This window comes from Crinia signifera, chromosome 19 (assembly GCF_055691185.1).
Source record: "Crinia signifera chromosome 19, ASM5569118v1, whole genome shotgun sequence".
Lineage (NCBI taxonomy): Eukaryota > Metazoa > Chordata > Amphibia > Anura > Myobatrachidae > Crinia > Crinia signifera.
The window spans coordinates 94234844-94259006 of record NC_139226.1 but is presented as its reverse complement, the minus strand read 5'-3'; the positions used below and the strand labels follow the sequence as shown (position 1 = coordinate 94259006).

The 24163-nt window shown below is 43.4% G+C and overlaps 1 protein-coding gene across 6 annotated transcripts in view; it reads left to right on the top strand.

Moving 5' to 3' along the window:
* CAMTA1 (calmodulin binding transcription activator 1) overlaps positions 1–24163 on the top strand; it is a 1324131-nt gene that overhangs the window by 1162724 nt on the left and 137244 nt on the right. For all 6 annotated transcript variants that reach the window (XM_083162948.1, XM_083162947.1, XM_083162949.1 and 3 more), the window contains one exon: positions 21463–21597. In XM_083162948.1, coding sequence (XP_083019074.1) covers positions 21463–21597 — 135 coding nt within the window. The remainder of the gene's footprint in view (positions 1–21462; positions 21598–24163) is intronic.

Sequence of the window (24163 nt, the reverse complement as noted above, 5' to 3'; positions counted from 1 at the left end):
ATTTCATTTTTTAAGGGTGGGTAATGGAAACCTTAAATGAGATTGTTGATTTTCATCTTGTGTGTACTGTAGCAAACTCATAAACTATAAGAACACTATACAGTAAATGTCCTGAAATGGTTACAGTGTATCACGAAAAACAAAGAAATGCTTACGGTACTTATTCTGGTAAATCATTATATAAATAAATGCATACAAAAAATAAAATGAAAAGTGGCATAATGTATTTAGAAAACTCATTTAGATTTGATTAAATCTGCTCTGGGGTATAAGTGGATATTGTGTCTTTGTGGACCAGAGCAATATAGAAAGGCAGGGATAACAGTATTAAGTTCTCAGAAAGCACGGGCTTATTTCCTGCTGGTGAATAACCAGAAGAGAATATGTGAATAGATAATATAGAGAGGATTGGAGAATTTATTAATATTTCAATCATTTGACATTAATCAAAAATTATGTAATGCCTGGTACAGAGGTGGATGCAAATACCGGTGTGACTGCGATACTGTACACGGTGCATCTGCGTAAATATATTCATGCCAAAGCCTGCTGGAGGGGCGGTGGCTGTGCCTTACTTAATTGCTCACGCCCCCCATAACCAGGACCCATTATGCCAGGGGTGTCCAAACTGAATGTCCATCACTGCCTCCATTCACTGTATGACCCAAAGCCTGACCCTCCTTCACCGTATGTCCCCCAATCTGCCCCATTCACTGTATGACTCCCATTCACTGTATGACTCCCATTCACTATGTCCCACAGCCTGCCCCCCCCCCTTCTCTGAATGTCCATCACTGCCTCCATTCACTGTATGTCCCCTAGCCTGACCCTCCTTCACTGTATGTCCCCCACTCTGCCCCCATTGACTGTATTTCCCCCCTGCGTGCCCCCTACCTTCTCTGTATGTTTCCCAGCCCCTTGTGTGAGCCAGAGAACAGAGAGGCAAAGCAGGAACTGCAAGGACAGGAGATGCTTGGGCTCCCGCTGCCACCCTCCTCCACTCTGCATGTTACAGTAGCAAGCTTCCCCCCTGCTGCCCCCCCTCCCCATACACTGGGGTCACTGTGATTGCAGAGGAGGGTGATATACAATTGCAGCTGCAGGGGTTGAATGCATACTCACCCGAAAGACGCCAAACACATCTCACTGTGGCGACCGGCACCTCCTCACTGCTGCAGACAGCAAGGTAAAGGCGCGCTCGCCGGGGCCCCACCTTTAGTGCTGTATGTCCCGCATCTGATGCTCCACCCACTTCTGGCTGGAGGCTGAGGGCCGCTTGAAATGACAGCACGGGCTGCAATTGGCCCCCGGGCTGCACTTTGGACATGTCTGCATTATGCATTATCTGAGTGGGAATAAACTTATATCATCCATCTAGGTTACTCTCCTCCCACTGTCAGGTACAAGCTCAGTTTGAAGATTAGGAGAGACCCCTCAATTTTGGAATTTTTGGCCACTATCCAAGCCTAGAGACCTCTCCCCCTTATTGTCATGGTAACATGTAATGAGTATGGACACTGTAAATGCAGTATATCTTTATATAGTAATACACTTCTAACATACTTTCAGTCCTGAAGACTCAAACTGACACTTACCAGAGTTTAATGCAAAAATATAGTTAATGTTCCCAGATTAACCAGCAGTGATGTCCTATCTGCCCAAATCACTGTCCTTTCTGTACATACTTATTATGTATTTATCCCGTGTATTTATTTATATGGGATCGATATGACGCCTCTTGTGTCCGTGATTGCCGGGCAAACATGTCTTTTATATGGCAAGGTTTATGATAATGCTGTGTTGCCTATTATTGCGTTGCTGCCCCTGGGTTACCTGCAATTTGCTCATACTGTACTTTCCACAATCTCTATGGCAACCAGACTCCAGCCGCGTGACTATACGTCAGGCCGTCACTGACATACATTAGGTCCTAGAGCAAAAATTCAGCCATACGCGGCAAAGTGCATTGGTTCCTGTGTATCATACAGCCTGCTGCTGGTCGACGTCACATATTTCATCAGACAAAGGTAGAATAAGAGGAGTCCAAACAGCTATTATTACTATTATTATCCTTTTTCATAGGGAACCGTAAGGGGCCCGCAGCACTGTACAATACAATCGTAAGTATATATATACACACATACAGTAACAATTGACAATGAATAACATACACTGGATATAGAAGAAGTCTGGGTCTTTATTTTGTAGCAGGTAAACAGCATACCAGGTACAGCTCATAAAAAAGGTTACACCATGGCAGGGTTTTGCCCAGATTTTACAGTCAGGGTACACTCCAAAGCAAATAACGTAATATTACATTACCAGCCTAACACCCTTTCCTGACGTGGACATACATATAACAGGGTGCCACAGGTGCTGCTAATCAGCCAAACCTTGATCACATCAGTTTAGGAAAGCTGGACTGAATCTATTTTTCCAGCTGCTGCTCTAAAACCTGGACTGGATCTTCCACATTACCACTCAGAGACTGGTAAAGATGAACAAACAGTGGGACCAAAGTTTAATCTATGATGGTCAAAGTTTGGTCCCACTGTTTGTTCATCTTTTCCAGTCTCTCTTCTTTACTCCATATGTTTCTGAGGATTTAACCTCTCAAGGCAGAGGCAACTAAGCCAGCCAATCTACAGCAGCGCATAAGCCCTGAGTGACGGTTGCTCCTTTCTTCTAATATATATATATATATATATATATATATATATATATATATATATATATATATATATATATATATATACATACATACACACACACACATATGTTTGATGGTTTATGTACTAATCCAAATCAGATGTTGGGGTCAACTGCCTTTGCGTGATCCCTTGCAGCATTTGAAGGGTGTCTATGAGGGTATGACACCATTTTGTAGGACGACGCAGACTTCTGGACCCGGGTTCAGGTGGTCAGTCTGAGCAAACTTTGACTGAGGACAGCAGCGCCTAGGTTGCCTAGCGGTAAATCTGTCTCTAGGCTCCAGAGGTGGCACAGTTCAAAATTCAAATAGGGGAGAAACACCCACTGCCAGTTTGGAGTAGCAGTTGGTGCCGCTCCACTATTTTAATTTGGATCTGTGCTGCAGCCCCTCCCCTGGAGCCACTACTGACCATGTGATGCTTCATTGCCCTCTCCTCTCTCACCAACGCATGTCCCCAGTAGAATCAGGCACTGGGGACATGCAGGCACCTTATTCCCTGTGATTTCCGCAGTGCACATGTGCCGATCTCCAGAAAGATGGCGCCAAGACCATGATCACAATGATATCTGTGGCACTGACATAGGTATGGGCAAGATTTGCAGTGTGTACCTGTACCCATTAGAGATACAACAACGCTATATGTTTGGGGGTTTTACATAGTGACTTAAACTATTGTTCTGGGATTTTTGTTGTTCAAGCACAAAGTATAATTGTACATTTTAATTTGTTATCATCATGTGTGTTATAGTGCCCCCATTTGGTGGGCAGCCTCTGGGAAAGCCTGGAAGGGAGAACGTATGGATACACTCTCCATTATCTGAATTGCTAAGGGGACATAAATCATGACTTTGGGTAAACCAGTTAGAGCGTTAATACTTTTTTTTCGAGGTTTTGGTTACAGATGGAGGGAAGTAATTATCCGATGTAAAAGTGACATTACAGCCACATTACCGCATGCAAACACTGGGAAATGCTTGCGGAATGTGAGAGATAAATTACTGGGCGACGTCGGAGAGGAAAGCCAAATTAATTTCATATTGTGTGTATTGATTTTAGAATCTGATACTAAAATGTTATCAGCGGGTCGCTACAGTTTGTGAATTTAGCATTGTATATTGCAGAAGCATTAAATGTGATTAATAACCTTTGCAGTAGAATCTACTTACATGCAAGGCTGCTATCAGAATTTGTGGGGCCCAGGATTAGATAAAAGAGACAGGGCCCCCCATCCCAGTGGAGCTTTAATTCACAGCATGTATGTCCTTGCAGTATACTGTATATAATCCCTTAAACTGGCTATATAGTCTATTGGATCGCATCTGAGCTGGGCGTGCTTGACTAATCCACTCATAGAATTGGGAGCAGTGGTGGGATTCAAATAAAGTAACAACAGGTTCTATGTCCTAATGCCCATTGCACATAAAGCCACATGCCATAATGCCAATAACACATAAGGCCACACACCGCAATGCCCATTACACATTGTGCTACACGCCGTGATGCCAGTTACACATTTTGCAGCACACCATGATGCCCATTACATATTTGAAACATGTGCCACTTACCTACATGCTCAATGCCAGGGGCTTCATGCTGGATACCAAGGGGCTTCATGCTGGATACCAAGGGGCTTCCCGAGGGCCGCAACCGGGGTCCTTAACTCAGAGGGCTTAACTAGGCCAGGTGACTTGGTCTCTGTGAGCCCTGAAGGAAGGGGGTTATAAGTCCCTTAGTGAAGAGGGGGTGGAAATCAGTGGCAGGGTGCCCACAGTGCGGGTGCAGTGGGTACGTGCGGGCATCTGGTCGGCCGGTAGTTGATGGCTGCTCGTGGTGGGCAGGTAACTGGTGGGCAGGAGATGGGGTGCCACATAAGCAGCTGTGACAGCCGGGCAGAGAGCTGCGTGCTGCCCTGTTGTATACTGAAAGCAGGTCTGTGCGGCTATTTTGAATTCTCCCGCTGGACCGAGAGACAGTAGGATCTTGTGCCTGGCAGCCAATAAGAAGCGCCCATTGCCGCTCCTTATTGGCTGCCGGACTGCGAGCTCCTATTGGCTCGTGGTCCAGCAGTAGCATTAAGAATAGCCTCGGATGGTGGCGCGTACCTGCTTCCAGTATATAGTCAGGCAGCATGCAGCTCTCTGCCCGGCTGTCACAGCTGCTTCAAGTAACTTGTGAGCCTCCGCAGCGCTTCTTAGCCACCGGTTCTGCAGAACAGATCATATATTAGGAAGCGGTTCTGCAGAACAGTTGCGATCCGGCTGAATCCCACCACTGATTGGGAGCATTTAGGTTACCTATCCAAGGTTTTTCTATCCAAGAATCCCAGCATGTCCTATCGGGTTTTAGAATCCGGTAGGTGACCTGCCGCGCCATGTTGTTGAACCATATATACCAGCATGATCTATAAGCCAATACATCTATAGTGGTATACATCTGTGCCAGTATGTTTTAGGTGTATGGGGGAAAGAAGAGCCCACTAGAAAATCCATGCAGCTATTAGAATCAGAATCAGCTATATTGGCCAGGTATACTTGCGTGTACTAGGAATTTTATTTGGATTGCTGTGCAATAGGTAGTTATGTAACAGTTAAATAGTGACAGCACAGATATACATGACACATATAGATATATGCTCGATTGTAGATGCAGAGAACATATATTCACCGAGCAGCACATCGCCTAGGCAGCCAATTTTCAGCAGCACCACTGGTCGCCACAACAGCCAGATAGTAACAATACAAATAGATATGATAGAGTTTTCACACAGGGAACACATACCTGCCGAGCTATACAGCACCTAGGCAGCCAGCAGCGGCGCCACTGGTCACCGCAACAGCCAGGTAGGTAACAATACAAATAGAGATGGTATAGTTATCACACAGGGAACACATACCTGCCGAACTACACAGCGCCCAGGCATCCATCAGTGGCGCCACTGTTCGCCGCAACAGCCAGGAAGGTAACAATATAAGTAGAGACAGTACAGTTTTCACGCAGGGAACACATACTCACCATGCTTCACAGTGCCAAGGCAGCAATCAGTATCGCCACTGTTCATTGCAGCAGCCAGGTAGGTAACAATACAAATAGAGACAGTACAGTTATCACAAAGGTAACACATACCCACCGTGCTTCACAGCGCCTAGGCAGCCATCAGCAGTGCCACTGGTCAGCGCAACAGCCAGGTAGGTAACAATACAAATAGAGATGATACATTTTTCACACAGGGAGGGCGGGCCCCCTCGGATCTCGACCGGGGCCCTCCTCTGCACACCAAACCGGGCATGCTGGGTGTCCTTTGCGGTCAGCGACCCTGCTGCACCCGGGTGTCCTCCGTGCTGATGAGGAGGCCCACATCCTCCCGCTGGGGCCGCAGCCACCTGCACTGCTTGCTACCTGTCTCCAGGCCAAGGGGATGCCGCACCAGTACCAGGGGCTGTCTGCCTCCTCTCCTCCGTCCACTGTCGTCACCTCCAGGCCGAGGGAGCTACCGCGCCGGAGAAGCTGTCACACCGTGGTGGGGGCCGTCTGCTTCCCTCCTCACTCCACCGTACTCACCTCCGTCCTCTTCCATCCTCTGGTCACGCGATGGATGTGTCCCTTCACAGGGCCGGGGACGAGAGCTCCGGTGATGGGATCCGGGAGCTCCACATGCGTGCGACCATCCACGACCCGAAGATCATACAAAGCCCATATAGACTGGCCATGACTGGGAATTGAACTCATGACCTCAGTATGAACTTGAACTCATGACCTCATGGCTGTGCAGCAGCACAGAGGTCATGAGTTCAAGTCTGCACTAAGATGATGAGTTTAAGTCCACACCACAACCAAGCATACGCAAGTAAGGGCAGATTGTGAACAAGATCCCATACTTCTGTACAACTAAATTATATCCTACATAACACCACTTTTAAATAGCTCTACCCCAACCTTTCCAATTAGGTAGCAATGGCATTGATCATCAATGATTGGAAATCATCAGGGTCCTATAACCAATGTTGAATACTTTTTCTATCAATGGTAAGAACCAGGCGGTCTCACACGATCGAGGACACACAAGCAGCAAATATTTTTGTCCCCCCCAAGTGCCCGAACACTGAGTTAAGCTCTGCCCACTGACACGCCTGTGAAGCTCTGTCCTCATGCTCTCATTGACCTACAGCCTAATGCTTTGACCATCGGTGGGTGAAACCATCTATGGTTCCCTTGAAAATGGTTGCAAACTAGCAAGGTTACATGTCACTGACACCATAAATGGTGACCCACCGATGGCCACCCCTTCAGCTAGGTCTGATTCTCCACTTGCTCCAACCTGTGTGACATCATGCAGACTCAGGTCACTACGAAGAAAAAGCAAATCAGTTTCTTGAGACGCACTCCTCATTCACAACGTCTTGAATTACTTAAAAATAATCGTATAACTTTAATTAATGTTTAGAATATTTTTTATATTTTAAGTTATTTTTATCTCACTTACAGGCCATCATTTTGTTATAACACTGATCTTTAATTTTTATTAATCATGTTTTGACCCGATGATCTGTTTCCTTGTATCAGGGATTACAGTGGTGAAAATATTAAAAAGAGAGGGAATAGATATAGAGAAAAAAGAAAGTTTTGAAAGATTAAAATCAATCTCTGCTAACCGTTGTTATAGGTACCTTAGAAACTTTTATTTATTAATCCCGCTTATGATGCAGGTAATTCTTGTATGTTTTTGTCAGTACAAATGTATCTAATAAATGGTTTGAATACCTGTCTTAGGTCATGTTTCTTCTGGTGTTTATGTATTTTTTCTACAACGCCGGAGCGTTTTAGAAGATTGACCCGGCTGGCAGCACACGCTATAGAAGATTGACCCGGCTGGTAATACACGCTGTCAGGGATCTGATCCCTGCACTGTGCGTGTGTCTCAGCGCTTTTGATGCGCACTCGCTCACTACAGATGCAGGTACAGTTGGCAGGTACTATATAATGCGCTAAACACCATTTACACTGACATTATACATTTGATTTATATTACAACGGTCAACAGAGCAACATGCCGATGCGCATTTCGCCCTGTCGGCTTTTTCAAGGCTAACCTAGGTCTGCGCAAATAGCAGCAACAAAGAATCCTCCAAATGAGAGGAGATTGCTGAACAAGAATAAAATAAAAATACATAAACACCAGAAGACACATGACCTAAGACAGGTATTCAAACCATTTATTTGATACATTTGTACTGACAAAAACATACAAGAATTACCTGCATTAAGCGGGATTAATAAATAAAAGTTACTAAGGTACCTATAACAACGGTTAGCAGAGATTGATTTTAAGCCTTTCAAAACTTTCTTTTTTCTCTATATCTATTACCTCTTTTTTTACTATTTTCGCAACTGTAATCCCTGATACAGGGAAACAGATCATTAGGTCAAAACATGATTAATAAAAATTAAAGTTCATTGTTATAACAAAATGCTGGCCTGTAACTGAGATAAAAATAACATAAAAATATAAAAAATATTCTAAACATTAATTAAAGTTATACGATTATTTTTAAGTCATTCAAGACGTTGTGAATGAGGAGTGCGTCTCAAGAAACTGATTTGCTTTTTCTTCGTCGTATATTCCATACATACTAAATCAGTTGACGGCACCCTCAACCAATTCGGGGAAGATTTATATATAATAACTCCCCATTGGTGGGCATATTTCCATTCATATCTCCGTAAGAAGACCTACAAAGTCCTATGATATATGGTGCGGGTCCCGCCCTTTCTCTTTCTAGACTCAGGTCACTCCCAGATTCAACTAATAGATCTCTAGTAACTAAGCAGTGGCCATGTGTAGTCTATACATCAGATCACCATCTTGGGAAGGTTTCAGCCTATATAGCTTCTGAAGCCTCCTAGTCGCTAGCATCATGTAGGACAAGTTGGCTAAAACTATAATACATATTATGAGTATGTCCAATGTATATGTCCCATCAGCCTAAATAAAATAAAAATCAGGACAAAATAGGCGCTGTCCCTGCACTGCTAAACTATTTTTGTGGTCTGCACCAGACAGACACATAGTAGCCTCCACCATGCCACCACATTACTAAGACCACCCCCACATGTCTATGTATCATTTTGGTCATGAAAAATGGGGATGGTGGCATGAAAAGGGATAGGGTGACTAGATCTAACCTATTTATATCAACACAGCTTAGGTCAACCACTGAAGCTCGACACCTGAAATATGTTGACGTGGCTAAGGTTGACAGGGTTGGAAGGTTGATACGAGCATTAGTGGACAATGGCAGGTCGAGTTGTTCACATTTTTTTTTGTAGCCGACGTGTTCCGACAGGTTGCATTTCATGCCCAAACATCCATTACGGCACGGTCGTAGAACATAGTAGTGTGCCAGAAGCATGGCAGTACACTTGGCATTTGGGACAAAACAAGACATGAAAAACTCACCTTTGGACTGTGGACCTAATGCGTGTGTTGACCTTCGAAACCTGTCGACCTATATCAGGTGTCAACCTAAGCCCTGTCAAACTTGAGTTGTCGACCCAATGCATGTCAACCTAAATTGGGTCGATCCAATGAACCCCTGCCCGCAGGAAAACCACAGGGCTGGTGGTCATGTAACTGAATTGTGTGTTAATACAGAATACCGTTACAATCAGAGGTGTAACTCTGGAAGGCAATGCAGTAATCTGCCGCTGGGCTCCTGCTCCCAAGGGGGCACTTCACATCCCCAGTGAGTTTGAAACTGTTAACTGAAAGCCGTTCATATCGCTACTGTGGCTGACTTCCTTCCTAACATTATTTTTGCAAGTGTTACAACCTGTATTAGAACCCAAGACCTGTCTTACTGGAGACAGACACCTTACTGATTGAGCTATTTGGGGGGCACCAATATTTATCTTGCCTCCGGGCAACTGGGACGAACTTACGCCACTGGTTACAATGATGCTCAATCTGTAGTAGGAAGGCAAAGGGGGAGGCTAATTCACATGTAAATGACTTGATTTTCCAGAACAAGTGGCTTGCATGGAACATAGGTCATTTTTGGCGACTGGTGTGCTTTAAGGGAAAATAAATGCTAATTATACACAGGTATATTTATAGAACTTTTGCCAGCTGTGCATTTTCCCACTTTCCTATTTCCATTGCGATTTATCACTTTGCAATGTAATGCATCAAACCCTATCCCAGAATCCATTGTCCTCAGCCCGGCCATTGTTCATTTCTGCTGTTTCAGTAAATATCTCCCAGTAAATATGTTTCTAGTGCGACTAGGAGGAAATAAAAAAAACACACACAGTTTAGTAAGCTGCCGGCCCGTATTTCACAAGTGAGCTAATGAAAGGAAATTACATCTGACATATTGCCAATCTTAATTGCTAATGTGTCTAAAATGCTTGCTTACTTGGGGAATTTTAGGCTTTCATATCAGCTGTCCATCGTCAACAGGAAGGGACATTTTCATTCAGCCGGCTGGTTATAAAGCTAAAGTTCATTAGCTGATTCTATCGGTGCCATTAACACGAAATGCAGCAAAGCATTTATCTGTCAGCACAGTAATATCTGTAACATCCCACTTTAATCAATTTAATATCGCTTCTGAAACAAAAAGACAGCAATATCTTTGAAAGGGAATGGAAGGCAGAGAAGGTCAGGTGAAGGTCACGTGGGCCTTGGTTTTACACAAATGTACCTGGATGATTGTCCCAGTGTGATTCAGAATTAACTGCGAATGAGCAATTTAACAATGAATGGTGATGTGGACAAAACTCTGGAGGGGGTGTTATACAAAAGCGCAAATGCCAAATCAGTAACCTAGCAGCTGGCCCTTTCAATACAAAAATGGGATGTTGTATGGTTCCACCCACCCTTTAGGCCACTCCTGGCTGAAGAGGACAAATATTGAGCGTAGTCATTTTAGACATTTTGTATTGGGAGGGGGCGTGGCTATTTCTCCTTCGTTTTGCCATGCCGCCAGTACCCAGGTCCATTTCTAGCCTTGGCATCCCTGATCATGATACATAAACTCATGCACTTACCTGTAACTTACCTGTATCCTTGGACGCCATTACTAGAAAGTCTTTGCAAAATTTTCAGACAGACTCAGTCATTGGTTGACACAAATGAAGAGAGAGGAGATATGCTGAATAAATATAAAGGTCTCTTGTGGAGTCTGAAAAAGTAAAGTAGTGCAGGAAGGACAATTATTTTGATGGAAGCTCTTCACCCCCATTATGATTTTAACAGACCACCTTGTATCATTTCCATAAACCTTTCCCTAAATCAGTGTTTCCAAAACTGTGTGCCGTGGCTCCCTGGGGTGCCACGGGTTGGTGATCCAGGACCAATTCAAATTATTTATGATCAATTATTTATGGACAAAACCAGTGCTGGTGGCTGCCAATTATAAAATATGTGTAAACACAGAAGCAAATCCTGCCCTTTAACACATAACTGAACCTAAGAAGCACATATAAACACAATCTACTTCATTTTATATACAAATTTTTGGGCCTAGGGGTGCCGTGAAAAAATTCAGATATTCTAGGGTGCCGTGATTCGAAAAAGATTGGGAACCCCTGCCCTAAATGATGATTCTGTTCTTACCATCTGAATTTGCTGTCCACTGAAGACATTTGGTGGTATGCAATCCACCAGTGGCATACGTTTGTCCCAGTTGCCCAGAAGGTCTCCTTAATGAAGCTTATGAACAAGCTACACAGGTAGAAAGAAGTAATCTATTAAAACCATCTAAAATTCTTTCAGAAACTGGTGAAAATAAAAAGAACCATGATACACTTACATTCATATCAAAATATAATAAAGAATCACTGAATATTAGAAAAATCTTGCTGAAAAACTTTGAAATCTTAAAATATGATAAAATATTACAAAATAATTTAGTTCAACCAAAAATAGTATTCAGAAGAAACAGAAATGTAAGAGATCAAATTGCCCCCAGCCTTTTACCATCGTTACCATCCATAATACAACCTGGTTGGCTTTCTACTAAACCATCTGGTAATTTTAGATGCAACAAGAACATCTGTTTGACATGTAAACACATGATCAATAAGATTAATACAGTGACATCGTCATGCAACAAAAAGAAATTTCCCCTAAAACATTTCATGAATTGTGATACGACTTTCTGTGTATACTTACTAGAGTGTCCCTGCAAATTACAATATGTAGGGAGGACTACTCGTAACATTAAGACACGTTTTAGAGAACATCGGTCTAACATTTTGAAAAAACTAACAACCCACAGCATTCCTCGCCATTTCACTCAATTCCATGACGGCAATCCTGACCAACTTACAGTCATGGCAATTGAACATATTCCCACCACAAAACGAGGAGGTGACCGATTCAGAAAGCTCTGTTTAGCCGAATCCTCATGGATCTTTAAATTAGAAACTCTTAAACCCCAGGGATTAAATGAAGCCCTTGATCTGACGTGTATAGATTAAACTGTAATAAATTCATTATTTTCCTTTTATACTTTTTTCTTCCCTTCCCCTCAAAATAACCTGGCGTTCAACCTATGAGGACTGAGGCGACCGGCATCTACCTTTGTTGCATGGGTCTATCCCGTGATGACATAGGTTTGCAGATGCCGCTCCCCCCACTCCTAGGGTTTATAACCCCAGCTCTATGTTTATCATAACTGTATGGGTCTTTGTCAAAATAAATTATTTATCTACTTATAATTTATATAATTCCATAATCCTTGTAATACGTAAAATCACAAATATAATTACTCCTTATAATATCTCATATGTACATGTACCTCTATAAATCTACTTCTTATGATGTGGGTTGTTATATATATATATGTAGAGAAATTTTCTATATATGTATATTTTTTACATTTCTTATATCATAATGTTTATGGGATTATTTTTATTTTTATTTTATTTTATTTTTATATTATTATTATATTTATAATTAATTATTAGGATAAATATAAATATATTTATCACTCTGGTCCTAATGATAAATCTATATATGTGAAATCTAATCTCTCTATCACGAATCTCCCAAACTGTAACTGTCACTCGAATCAATAATTCTTTATTATTGGCAACTTTGTATAAGTTTCTAACAAATACAATTGTATCTTAATTTGTCTCTGTTGCTGACACTCTTACAACTAAAAGATATTCTCCCTTCTCTCTCCTTTGCTAATTGCTGACACAGACACCTGTGCCAATTATTCATATTATAGACAAATATCTCCTGAACGCACTGGTATGAGTGTATCCATTTACTTTTAAATCTCCAGATGCAAATATGTTTATGTATTATTCATATATTATGTTTTTTTGAAACTACTGGACACACCTGCCTTTTACTTTGAGTTTTATCTTTATTGCAAACAATTAATTACTGATTGATTAACGAGCATTGAGCATTTAAATAGCATCACATTATGGAAGTCCACATCCGTCTTGAGAAAGTCTCTTGTTACCATAGAGACGAAACGCGTTGACACCCATCACTTCCACGTGACGTCATCACGCTAAGCACCCTCCGTTACTCCAGCCTAGCTCTAACCCAGCTTGTTCGGACCGACATGTCCCTGACTAAGTGAGACGCTACCACCGGCTCCTTTCTCCAACCTGATTCGACAGGCACGGACGCCAATACTACATCTTATGGTACCGTACTCCTGCCCCCCTCCTACTGCAAACCAAGCGGACTGAGAGTCATTTCCCCGCTTTCCGGCATTACCATCAGAACCGGCTATTCATTCATCCCAGCGAGTAGAGCCGCAGAGACATCAGGCTCCCCGCCTCCTTCCCCGCAACTACGGAAGGGTGAGATAATTACTCCACACTCAGTTATTCTAAGCTATAGTGTTACCCCGTTGGACTGCCTTGTGCGTGTTTCCATACATGCTAACCAATTAAAAGGGGTTTATCACTTTTAGCTTGTCTGCAATTAACTTTTTCAACTTGGCTTGAGCAATTGTGCTATCAAATTCATCAATTATACGGAGTAACATTGTGCATGCGTGATGAACAGTTAATGAAGCTTTGTTACTGCTATATATAGCTTCCAATTATTTGTGCAATACAATAAGCTATTTTCTGCATGTTTTATTATAATTATAAGCCTAATTCGCTTATTTTTATTGTCCTTTTTATCTTTTCTTGTATTTTGTACTAAATAAATAATTATTATATGCTAATTTTTGTAGGTGTGTCCAGTTTTCATATTGTTCACCACTATTTACCAGAGCAGCATTAATTACACCATTAGCGCAAAGTGTTAATCCCCCCTTTTTTACATTTTCTTCTTTTGAGTTGAGTCAAACTCATTTAACTTTAGGAAAAAGAGGGGGTGGACCCGCAACAGCTAATTTTTAAATGTTTGTAAAGTAAGTTAGATAATTTAGCCAGCATAAAAAAACACTTTTGACTAATGCTAGTGGTTATAGTGCTGGTGGTGCGCCCAGCGTTCAGTAACTAAACTGAGAATTGGGGATTTTTTGTTTTTGCAGAGGTGCAAAACAAAAGACAGTAAACGCTTTGTGGGCGCACTCTTTTTGTTAAATGATGTTTAAGATCGGTGAGTTATGGAGTTATTTTAAAATATAACCTTTATTAGGAACTTAAAAAATGATCTGGCGCAAAAAGTAATTTTTCGTTTTGTTGTGTGATTGTATGTTATCTGATTACGTATTATATTTCAAATAAAAGAATTTTAATCACACTTTCATGTATCATTTACTGCATATCTCCATCCCTGGTATATGAACCAGAGTGGTCGTAGGCTGCAAAAATGAAGGTAATCCCCAGAGATAGAAATCAATTGGGGGAAGTTAGGCTACCCCACGTCACAGGGTATATATACACTGTTTTTAGCCTGAATTGGCTTTTATTTTAAGGAACACAGACAGTAGGCGGCTCTGAGGACACTCTCCAACTGACAATATCTCCCACGTAAAATGATACCAGGTGTGGTATCATTTTACGTGGGAGATATTGTCAGTTGGAGAGTGTCCTCAGAGCCGCCTACTGTCTGTGTTCCTTAAAATAAAAGCCAATTCAGGCTAAAAACAGTGTATATATACCCTGTGACGTGGGGTAGCCTAACTTCCCCCAATTGATTTCTATCTCTGGGGATTACCTTCATTTTTGCAGCCTACGACCACTCTGGTTCATATACCAGGGATGGAGATATGCAGTAAATGATACATGAAAGTGTGATTAAAATTCTTTTATTTGAAATATAATACGTAATCAGATAACATACAATCACACAACAAAACGAAAAATTACTTTTTGCGCCAGATCATTTTTTAAGTTCCTAATAAAGGTTATATTTTAAAATAACTCCATAACTCACCGATCTTAAACATCATTTAACAAAAAGAGTGCGCCCACAAAGCGTTTACTGTCTTTTGTTTTGCACCTCTGCAAAAACAAAAAATCCCCAATTCTCAAACTCATTTAACACCTGCAGCAATTGGTGCTTATATATATACAATTTTTTACTACATTATAAATATTATAAACGAATACTTTAGCGCCAGAATTCGCAGGTCTGTGCTTGGCAATTAGCCAATCACTCCTGTCAATACCCTCTTCTCCCAGTTGCCCAGAGGCAAAATATATATTGGTGCCCTCCAAATAGCTCAATCAGTAAGGTGTCTGTCTCCAGTAAGACAGGTCATGGGTGTGACACAAAAATGATGTAAGGAGGGGGTGTCAGCCACAGAAGCGATATTGATGGCTTTCAATTAGCTGATTAAAATTGGCAGGAGAGGAGAGGTGCCCCCTTTGGAGCAGGAGCCCAGCTGCAGATGACTCCATTGCCTCTGCAATCCGCTCGCTTGGGAGTGTCAGTGGTGCCTCTGCCCCCTCCCCCGCTAGCGACGATGCGCTACATATGAAGGGGAATGTGGTGGTCCGGCTGTTGCAGCCTTCCCCCCTCTCCCTTCTTTGATGCTGCCGGGGACTGACGTCACTATCTAGTGACCAGCCCCGGCGTGACACACGCTGTGCTGCTTGCCTGGCCCTGGGAAACAGGAGACACGGAGCTGTCAGTGCAGGAAGACACGGCACTGACAGCATGAATTATACTGGTAAGGAAGGACAGGGTTAACTGTGGGTCGGAGGGGAGAGGATGTGAATAGGAGAAACACTGTGTATGTGTGTGTGTGTGTGTGTGTGTGTGTGTGTGTGTGTGTCTCTCTCTCTCTCTCTGTATGTCTGTCTGTCTCTCTCTCTGTCTGTGTGTGTGTCTCTCTCTGTATGTATGTCTCTGTCTGTATGTCTCTCTGTCTGAATGTCTCTCTCTGTCTGTCTGTATGTCTCTCTCTATATGTCTCTCTCTCTCTCTGTATGTCTCTCTCTGTCTCTCTGTATGTCTCTCTCTGTCTGTCTGTATGTCTCTCTCTGTATGTCTCTCTCTGTCTGTATCTCTCTGTCTGTCTCTCTATCTGTCTGTCTCTCCCTGTATCTCTCTCTGTATCTCTCTCTGTCTCTCTCTCTCTGTCTCACTCTCTCTGTCTCACTCTCTCTGTCTGTCTCTCTCTCTGTATGTCTATCTCTCTCTCTCTCTGCCTGTCTCTTTCTCTCTGTATGTCTTTCTCTCTCTCTGTATGTCTCTCACTCTCTCTCTCTCTCTCTCTCTCTCTCTCTGTATGTCTCTCTCTCTGTATGTCTCTCTCTCTGTATGTCTCTCTCTCTCTGTATGTATCCCTCTCTATCTGTCTGTCTCTCTCTGTCTATGTCTCTATGTCTGTCTCTCTCCACCTCCTCTCATTTACTCCCTCCGCATACCTCCCAACTTTGTAGCTGCAGAAATAGGGACCGCGCGAGCGTCCAAAAAGGGGGCGCGGCTTATGTAAATGAGGGGCGCAGCTTATGCAAATGAGCCGCGTCCCCGTTTTCGGCCGGGAATAGACGCTGTGCGCATGCACACAGCGTCTATTCTGTTAAATTGGGGGGGCTCCCAACTGCCGCGGGTGGGACAGCGGGACAGGACCCGGTAATCGGGACTGTCCCGCTGAAATCGTGAGTGTTGGGAGATATGCCTCCCCACCATGTCTCTCCTCTTTTTCTCCCTCTCTTCTGCTACAACCCCCCCCCCCCCCTTTACACCTCGGCCCCTTACATATAATCTCTCTCTATCTCCCTCCCCCCCCCCCCCCCCCCCCAAACACACACACACCTGTCACCCTCTCCTCCTGTGGTGGGGGGCCCTTTCAAAATTTTGCCCAGAAGGTAGTAGTTACGCCTCTGCACGGACCATTCCATTGCAACTGTATCACACCAAAGTGGCACTAAGGACCTTCTGAATGGAACTGTGACAGTGGCTTATACATAAACCATGGGACCGGTGAAGAGGTGAATGTAAAATTGTAAAATAAATTTAGGTGAAAGTTTGGTTTGCTCTTTGTAAATAGAATTTCTTTGAACCTCTTTGCCTGAAACTCCCTTGGCCGGGCGCTTGGGGCAGCAGATGGAATCCAGTATACAGTATCTCGCTGCAGCAATGCTGTTGTTTGTCTGCCAATCTTACACTAAGAGGTCATACGAGGATCTTCGTGGTAATGGAGGCTAGCGTAACTGACACAGGGCAGTGCCTCCTAATGTGATATAGCACCCAAGGGGATATGTTAGAACACGTGAAAGCCAATAAATGAAGTCTAGAACAAACATATAAGGTACTTATAAAACAGCAACTACTTACAGTGACGGCTGAATGTGCGGCAGTTTCATGGACGTGTAAGCACTGAGGCGAGTAGGAGAAGGCATTGTTCCATTTAGAAAGCCGCCTTATAGGCATATACATGGTTGTATGCACATTTATCAAGCATAGGGTCGACTTTTGGCTATGGAAAATATGCAAAGCATACTTACTGAATGTCAGCAGTCTTCCAGTAATGTGGGCATGGTAAAGCAGGGGGTGGGACTATGTTGACCAATTGCCCTTAGGCCCTCGTAGGGGTCCGCGACAATCAAGGGCGGAACTACCATTGGTGCAGGGGGTGCAGCTGCTATGGGGCCCAGAGCTGAGAGGGGCCCACTTTGCCTGTCAAAGTTACATATGCTGTATATATTTTTCAACATTAGGTGATAAATAGGGGCCCTTACAAACTTTTGCTATGGGGCCCACATGTATCTAGTTACGCCACTGGCGACAATGTTCCCTCTAATTTTACGAAGGTTGTGTGCGGCAAAAGATATTGGCTGTGCAACTTTGCAAGGAAATAAAAATTTGTGTGCGTCACATAATGGTATAAAGGCCTAGTAAACAAAATGGTTAATTTTTAATAATTACAATAATTAACCAACACTGTATAATGCCACATGGATTGAGCCAAAATTCACATAATGGTACACGGATTAAGCCAAAATTCACAATGTGCTCCATAAACAGGGACATTGTGTGCCGAAGGCGAACATCAAAAATGTACCCTGTAACGCCCATTACACATTACTGCCAATACCAAAAAGCTGCCAATACCAAAAAGCAGCCTATGAGTCTATACCAAAAAGCAGCCTATGCGTCTGACACCACTCCCATCTCCTCACTGCACTTCAAGACAGGGCCCCTTCCAGGCAGGCCCTGTCCTGAGGTGCAGTGAGGAGAAAATACTTTGCCATTTTGATGCCCTCTCCCCCACCACATTAAGCACTGCAGTCACTAGCCAGTTGAACAGCCTCCAGCCCTGCAGCTCCTGCCCCTCTCCCCACAGTGCAGACCAGCACTGTGCAGCTGCTCAGCTACTCACCAGACCCAATGCAGTATGGCATCTACAGACTACTCCAGTCTTCCTGACCAATGGGTGCTGCCGCGCCAGTGCCACAGCCACCACCTCAGCTTCTGATGTCACGGCCGGGCAGGCTTTTGTGTGTGTGTCCTGCTGGCACTCTGTCTCCTCAGGCTGTTTAGCGACAGGCAGCAGCGGTGCTAGCGCAATCTACGGGTGGACAACAGCAATGGCGGTAAGGCAGGAGGCCGAGAAAGTAGGAAGGCAGCATCTGCGTATTGGCTCCTCTGTACTACACAGATCAGATGAGCAGGGGAGCCAATCCTGACAGACCCTGGCAACCAAGGGAGGGCTTACAGGCTCACTGACAGCCAGCCCAGCCCAGCAGAGCCATATTATTATACACAGTGTCTGGGACAACCGAAACAGCTTAGAGGGAACACTGGTCCGCGACCCCCGTAGAGGGAGACTAGAATAAGGCCGAAAGGGGCTTTTTTGTGCTGGACTATCAGAGTACTGGCGGCTGGGATTCCGATGTCGGTATACTTTCCATCTAGATTCTGACTGTCGGCCAGTCATACCACAACCCCATTGCCGGTGGGGCACAATAACCCCACTTCTAGGGACTTCTTTAGTAGATGCACATTTTCAGTTAAACTAAATGTTCTATAATTCAACAGGTCCAATTCTTTATTTATTTTATTATATATTTGTTCATTTATTCTTTTTTTTATTATTTATTTTGTCATTCATTGTTTATAACCGCCACCACTTTTTGTTCAGTTATTGACCTAATGGCATCTCCTTGGCTTTCATACATAGCTAGGCACTTGTTTAGATGTCATTATGATCTTATTATCTTAGTTATGACGGTTGACGGCTTTACATTGTTTTACTGTTTTCTATGCATGTGCATCAGGTGTCTGTTAGGGGTAGCTTCAAGCCTAAGCAACGACCACAAAGGGGCAAATTTACTAAGACGGTCATTCTATTGACGGTGGGATGTTTCCCATAGCAACCAACCAGATTCTACTTATTTCTTTAGCACCTTTTAGAAGGTACTATAGAATCTGATTGGTTGGTAGGGACAACATCCCATTTTCAATAGTAGTCCCCTCTTAGTAAATTTACCCCAAAGTATCTGCGTAAATGGTAAGACGACGGCGCGTCACAGCCAGTAACGTTGCTAAAAGTTTTCCTATCAATATTGATGTTGTTGTTCTAGATGTAGGATGTAGATTACTGCGAGTCAGTCTGGAATCTGGATACCTCGTGCTCTTACTGAAAATACAGAGAGGTTCCAATCTCATATAGATCGCCTTCAGATATCCAAATCCAATTTATCCCTTACTACGTACATCCATTTTTTATAAACCACTCAATATTCGTCAATAACAATCCAAATGGGTATTAATATGTCTATGTAAACTAATTTGCTTTTTAAGAAAGTACTGCAGCATTTGGCAATGGTAATAGTGGCTGTAAATCTCGGGCAGATGGATGGAAATACTATTTTTACATTAGCAAAATGAATTATTGATAGTAATTACGTGTTTATTGTACATCTGGAAGGAACAAACAGAAGTGCCCTGGTCCTGCTGCTCTGGTTCACAATCTGCATCTGCAAAGACCTGAATGGAGAGCTAATCACGGCTCCTGGAGATGATGGGAGTCGTTACCTAATTAACATACCTGAGTTAGGTTTAATACATATTAGAATTAAAGGAATGCAATAATCATTATCTTCTATGCGTCTTCCTACAGGGAAGTTATAATCGGCGGTTTCGACTTCAGCGTTGGAGGCGGGCTGCCGCTGGTCATGATGCCGCCCCCGCCGGTCTCCGATGCATGTGTTGTATTGTCCTCGGTACTGTGCATGCCCCCAGCTTCTACATAGAAGCTAAATCATGGTCCCGGCACCTGTACATTGCAGATGACAGCACAGGGACTGTTACATGCGCAGTATCGGCCTCGGTACTGCACATGTGCATACCCCGGATTCTATGGGCGGCAGCCGAAACAGCCCATAGAGGCATTCCAGGGGAAGGAAACACATACCAATGGGACTGCCTTGGGTTACTGGCAGGTCGGACTTCCAATAGGAAGTCACTGCCAGTCAATGTGAAGCCAGGACAGTCTCACAGACTGAACCTGGCTTCACTTATTCAAGGCCCCATGACGGACTTTATGGGAAGCCCCCAAGCCAATCGTCAAGGCCTCTCTGAGTATTGGGGGTCCCTACTGTTATATCTAGGTTCAGGGTGCGGTAATGCAAGGACACCTTGTATCTGGACGCACATAAGGCATGATATAGAGATGGAAATTTGTAATAGGGCTCAAGTTGACCCAAGGTGTGGGATGCCGGCTGAGCTCGGACCATTGAGCATGGACATGCATTAAGGGGAGAGGTTATACGTCATAGGCCGTGCTGATTGTAATGGGGGTGTGGCCTTACAGAACTGCACCCCATCTCAGCATGCCAGATGAGAAAAGCACTAGTAGGCGGAGCTGGCAGGAGAGCCCTTCTGGCATTGGACAGAAGTGCCAGATGGACCGTCCTCTCCTGCCTCCTCTTTAACACAATTGGTTCCAGAACATGCTCAGTCCGTAACACAAATAATAACCTCTGCAATCGCTCTGCACCGTAGTGATCGATACTAAAACTGAGATTAAACACAACTATTTTCTTTTCAAGATCATCAGTGCCCAATCTAGAATCCACAGGACCCGGAATCTGACTTTAGAAAAGAATCACTGGGTAGTATCTGGAACAATAATAATATCTAATATATAATGTTACAGCAAATCCGGCATCTCAGCGTTTGGGGAGGAGGCTATCCCAGATATATAAGTGGTGTTAGATCTCTTCTAAGTAGGACATAAATATTGTTTACTGAGTGATTGATGTGTGTCCTGTACAAGCGCTGTATAAACTAAGTGATCTGACTTGGTAAACCGATTCTGTAAATCAATGTCTAGTAACCAATGATTTCCCCTCCTGCCTTCCAGCACATGACACCGGATTGGTCACCCTTCAGGTCGCCTTCAACAACCAGATCATCTCCAACTCTGTTGTGTTTGAATATAAAGCGAGAGCTCTTCCAACTCTGCCTTCCTCGCAGCACGACTGGCTGTCCCTGGATGGTGAGTGAGCGACTCCAACTCCTACACTGAGAATATGTGTGTGCAGTGGTTTTCCCTCATTTTGGTATATGCCAGCCCATTCTGTAGTACTGCTATGATATATACGGCCTGATTCAGCTTTGTTAGCAAGAAAATGGGCAAAATCATGCAGCACTGCAGGTGGGTCAGATGTAACAGGTGCAGAGAGATAAGATTTTGGTGGGGTGTGTTCAAACTGAAATCTAAATTGCGGTGTAAGATTAAAGCTGCCTAACATTTGTGGGCTACATGCAGAAGCAGCCAGTATTTACTCTGCACAGAAATAATATAACTGCATTTGCTCACGTTGCATGGCAACATGATTTGCTTTGTCGCTTTATGGAATATGGGCCATGCTCTGGACTGTGTCCAATTCTTTATTGCACGGTAATATTAAATGTGCACAAAGTTATGGAGTTATCCCAACAAAGTCAGCAATTGTTTTCCTAGGCAGCAAACTTGTTGTTGGGCCTCTTCCTTTACATCACTTATAGCCCTTTCACACCGCAAATGCTGGGTCGCACCTGGGATGTGGACATGGGTTTATGATGGGTCGCTGACGTCAGGTGGGGTCATGGCGGAGCGGCGGCACTTCATCTGGGGCAGGGGAGAAGGCAGAGACTGGAACTGACGCTGTCTCCTCCATAGTGTTATCCGTGCACACTGCACAGCAACATCCCGGGATCGTCCCAGGTTATTTTAACTATGTAAAAGGGGTATTATTAAAAATAAAAAACGGATTATTGTGACCTAGGCACCTACTGTAGGATGTCTATTGAAAGTTCAGACTGCAGGGTCCATCCTATTTTATGTGAAGTCCTCGCGGCAGTGGAAGCACTTAATGGTGGCCAAATTTGCCCAAAAATTCTCATTGCCCCATAGGGCTCTGAACCCTGTTGTACAAAATAAAGCTGATTTCAACAATCCAAGGGTGCGAATAAAGTACCGGTCACGTGGAAGTGAACTGACCCCTTAGGGGTAAATTTACTAAATTGGGAGTTCTATTGAAGATGTGATGTTGCCTATAGCAACCAATCAGATACTACTTCTTATTTATTTATCACCTTTTAGAAGATAATAATAGGTAGAATGTGATTGTATACTATGGGCAACATCCCACCCTCAATAAAACTCCTGTCTTAGTTACTCCTTAATGTTCATGGACTTGGATTTTCTTGCAGTTCCAGAGCTTCTTATGGTAAGAGTGGATTCCTATAAGAAGTCTGTTTGATCCTGTTCGATCACAATGCACATTACAAATATGTGGATCATAAAAGGGCCTTTACTTTTTCTGTACATCCATATTGTCTCTCCTCCAATTGTTTCACAAGCTTGAAGCTTCAGGGGTAGATGTATGAAGCAGTGATAAGGGAGGAGAAGTGAGCCAGAGGAGGAGTGGCCCATGGCAACCAATCAGCTACTCTGTATAGTTTTATATTATGCAAATTATAGATGTTACTTCAGTGCTTCACTCCCCCCTTATCACTGCTTCATACGTCTACCCCACAGTTTCATATTTAATGGTTTTCTAATGTGTCATCAGGATCGTACCAGAATTAGGACTAAAGTCTTTTTTCTCACCTTGTGTCCGTGTAATTGTCTGTAGTATGGTTTTCTGTTACCACACAAAAGCATCGGTAATACTTTGCGTTGTGATCTTCCGCTGTTCCTCTCTGACTGTGACGGATCATCCTCCCTGTAATTTCTTATTTAGTAACTGTACAAAGTCATCTGTCATAATTAACAAAAAGTATGGTGAGAAACGCATCCTGCGAGGAGGGAAGCTGTGTGGAAACGTGTAATGGATTGCAAAGCCCTTCAGCGTGCTTGTATAATAAAGTTGTGGGATTGTCGCTACGGCAATGCGTAGACGGGGAGACAATCGTATTTATTTCCCTGCCTCTAGCGGTTGCCAAAATCATATATAATCTTAGTTCCTGGGAACGCTGAATGGTACTGTAACAAGTAGTGGGGTCACTTTGCCGTATGGCAGCGAGCTAGTGGTTAATGGATCATAAGGAGTCACCATGTATACATTTAACATATTATACTGTATACACAGTATATAAATATACTGGTATCCATCCTCAGAATGGTATCCTTTCTGAGGATGGATACCAGGTTGCCTGTTTGAACATGATATCAGTTACATTTGCTGTACAAATTCCTGATGACGATCTATACTAGATCGAAACGTTACGTCACGTCGGATGTACCTTTGTATCTACAATGAATTCTGCTGCTGATTAAGACCTTGGTGAGTGCCCATTTCATCCACAATTGTACCTTTGATGTTCATTCATCTGTTGGAGCACCCCCTTTTGAAAGCTTGAAAAATTGAGTGCGGACTCTGTCGATATATATATATATATATATATATATATATATATACTGTATATACACATGCATACATATATTTAGATACAGGAAACCTCCAGCTTCCAAAAGAGATCTCTGTAGTCCCCAAAAACAGAGACAACGCGTTTTTGCCTATGGCTGTCGTGACCTGTAGGTGGTGGTGTCTTGTCAATATCAGTAGCAGGGCCCA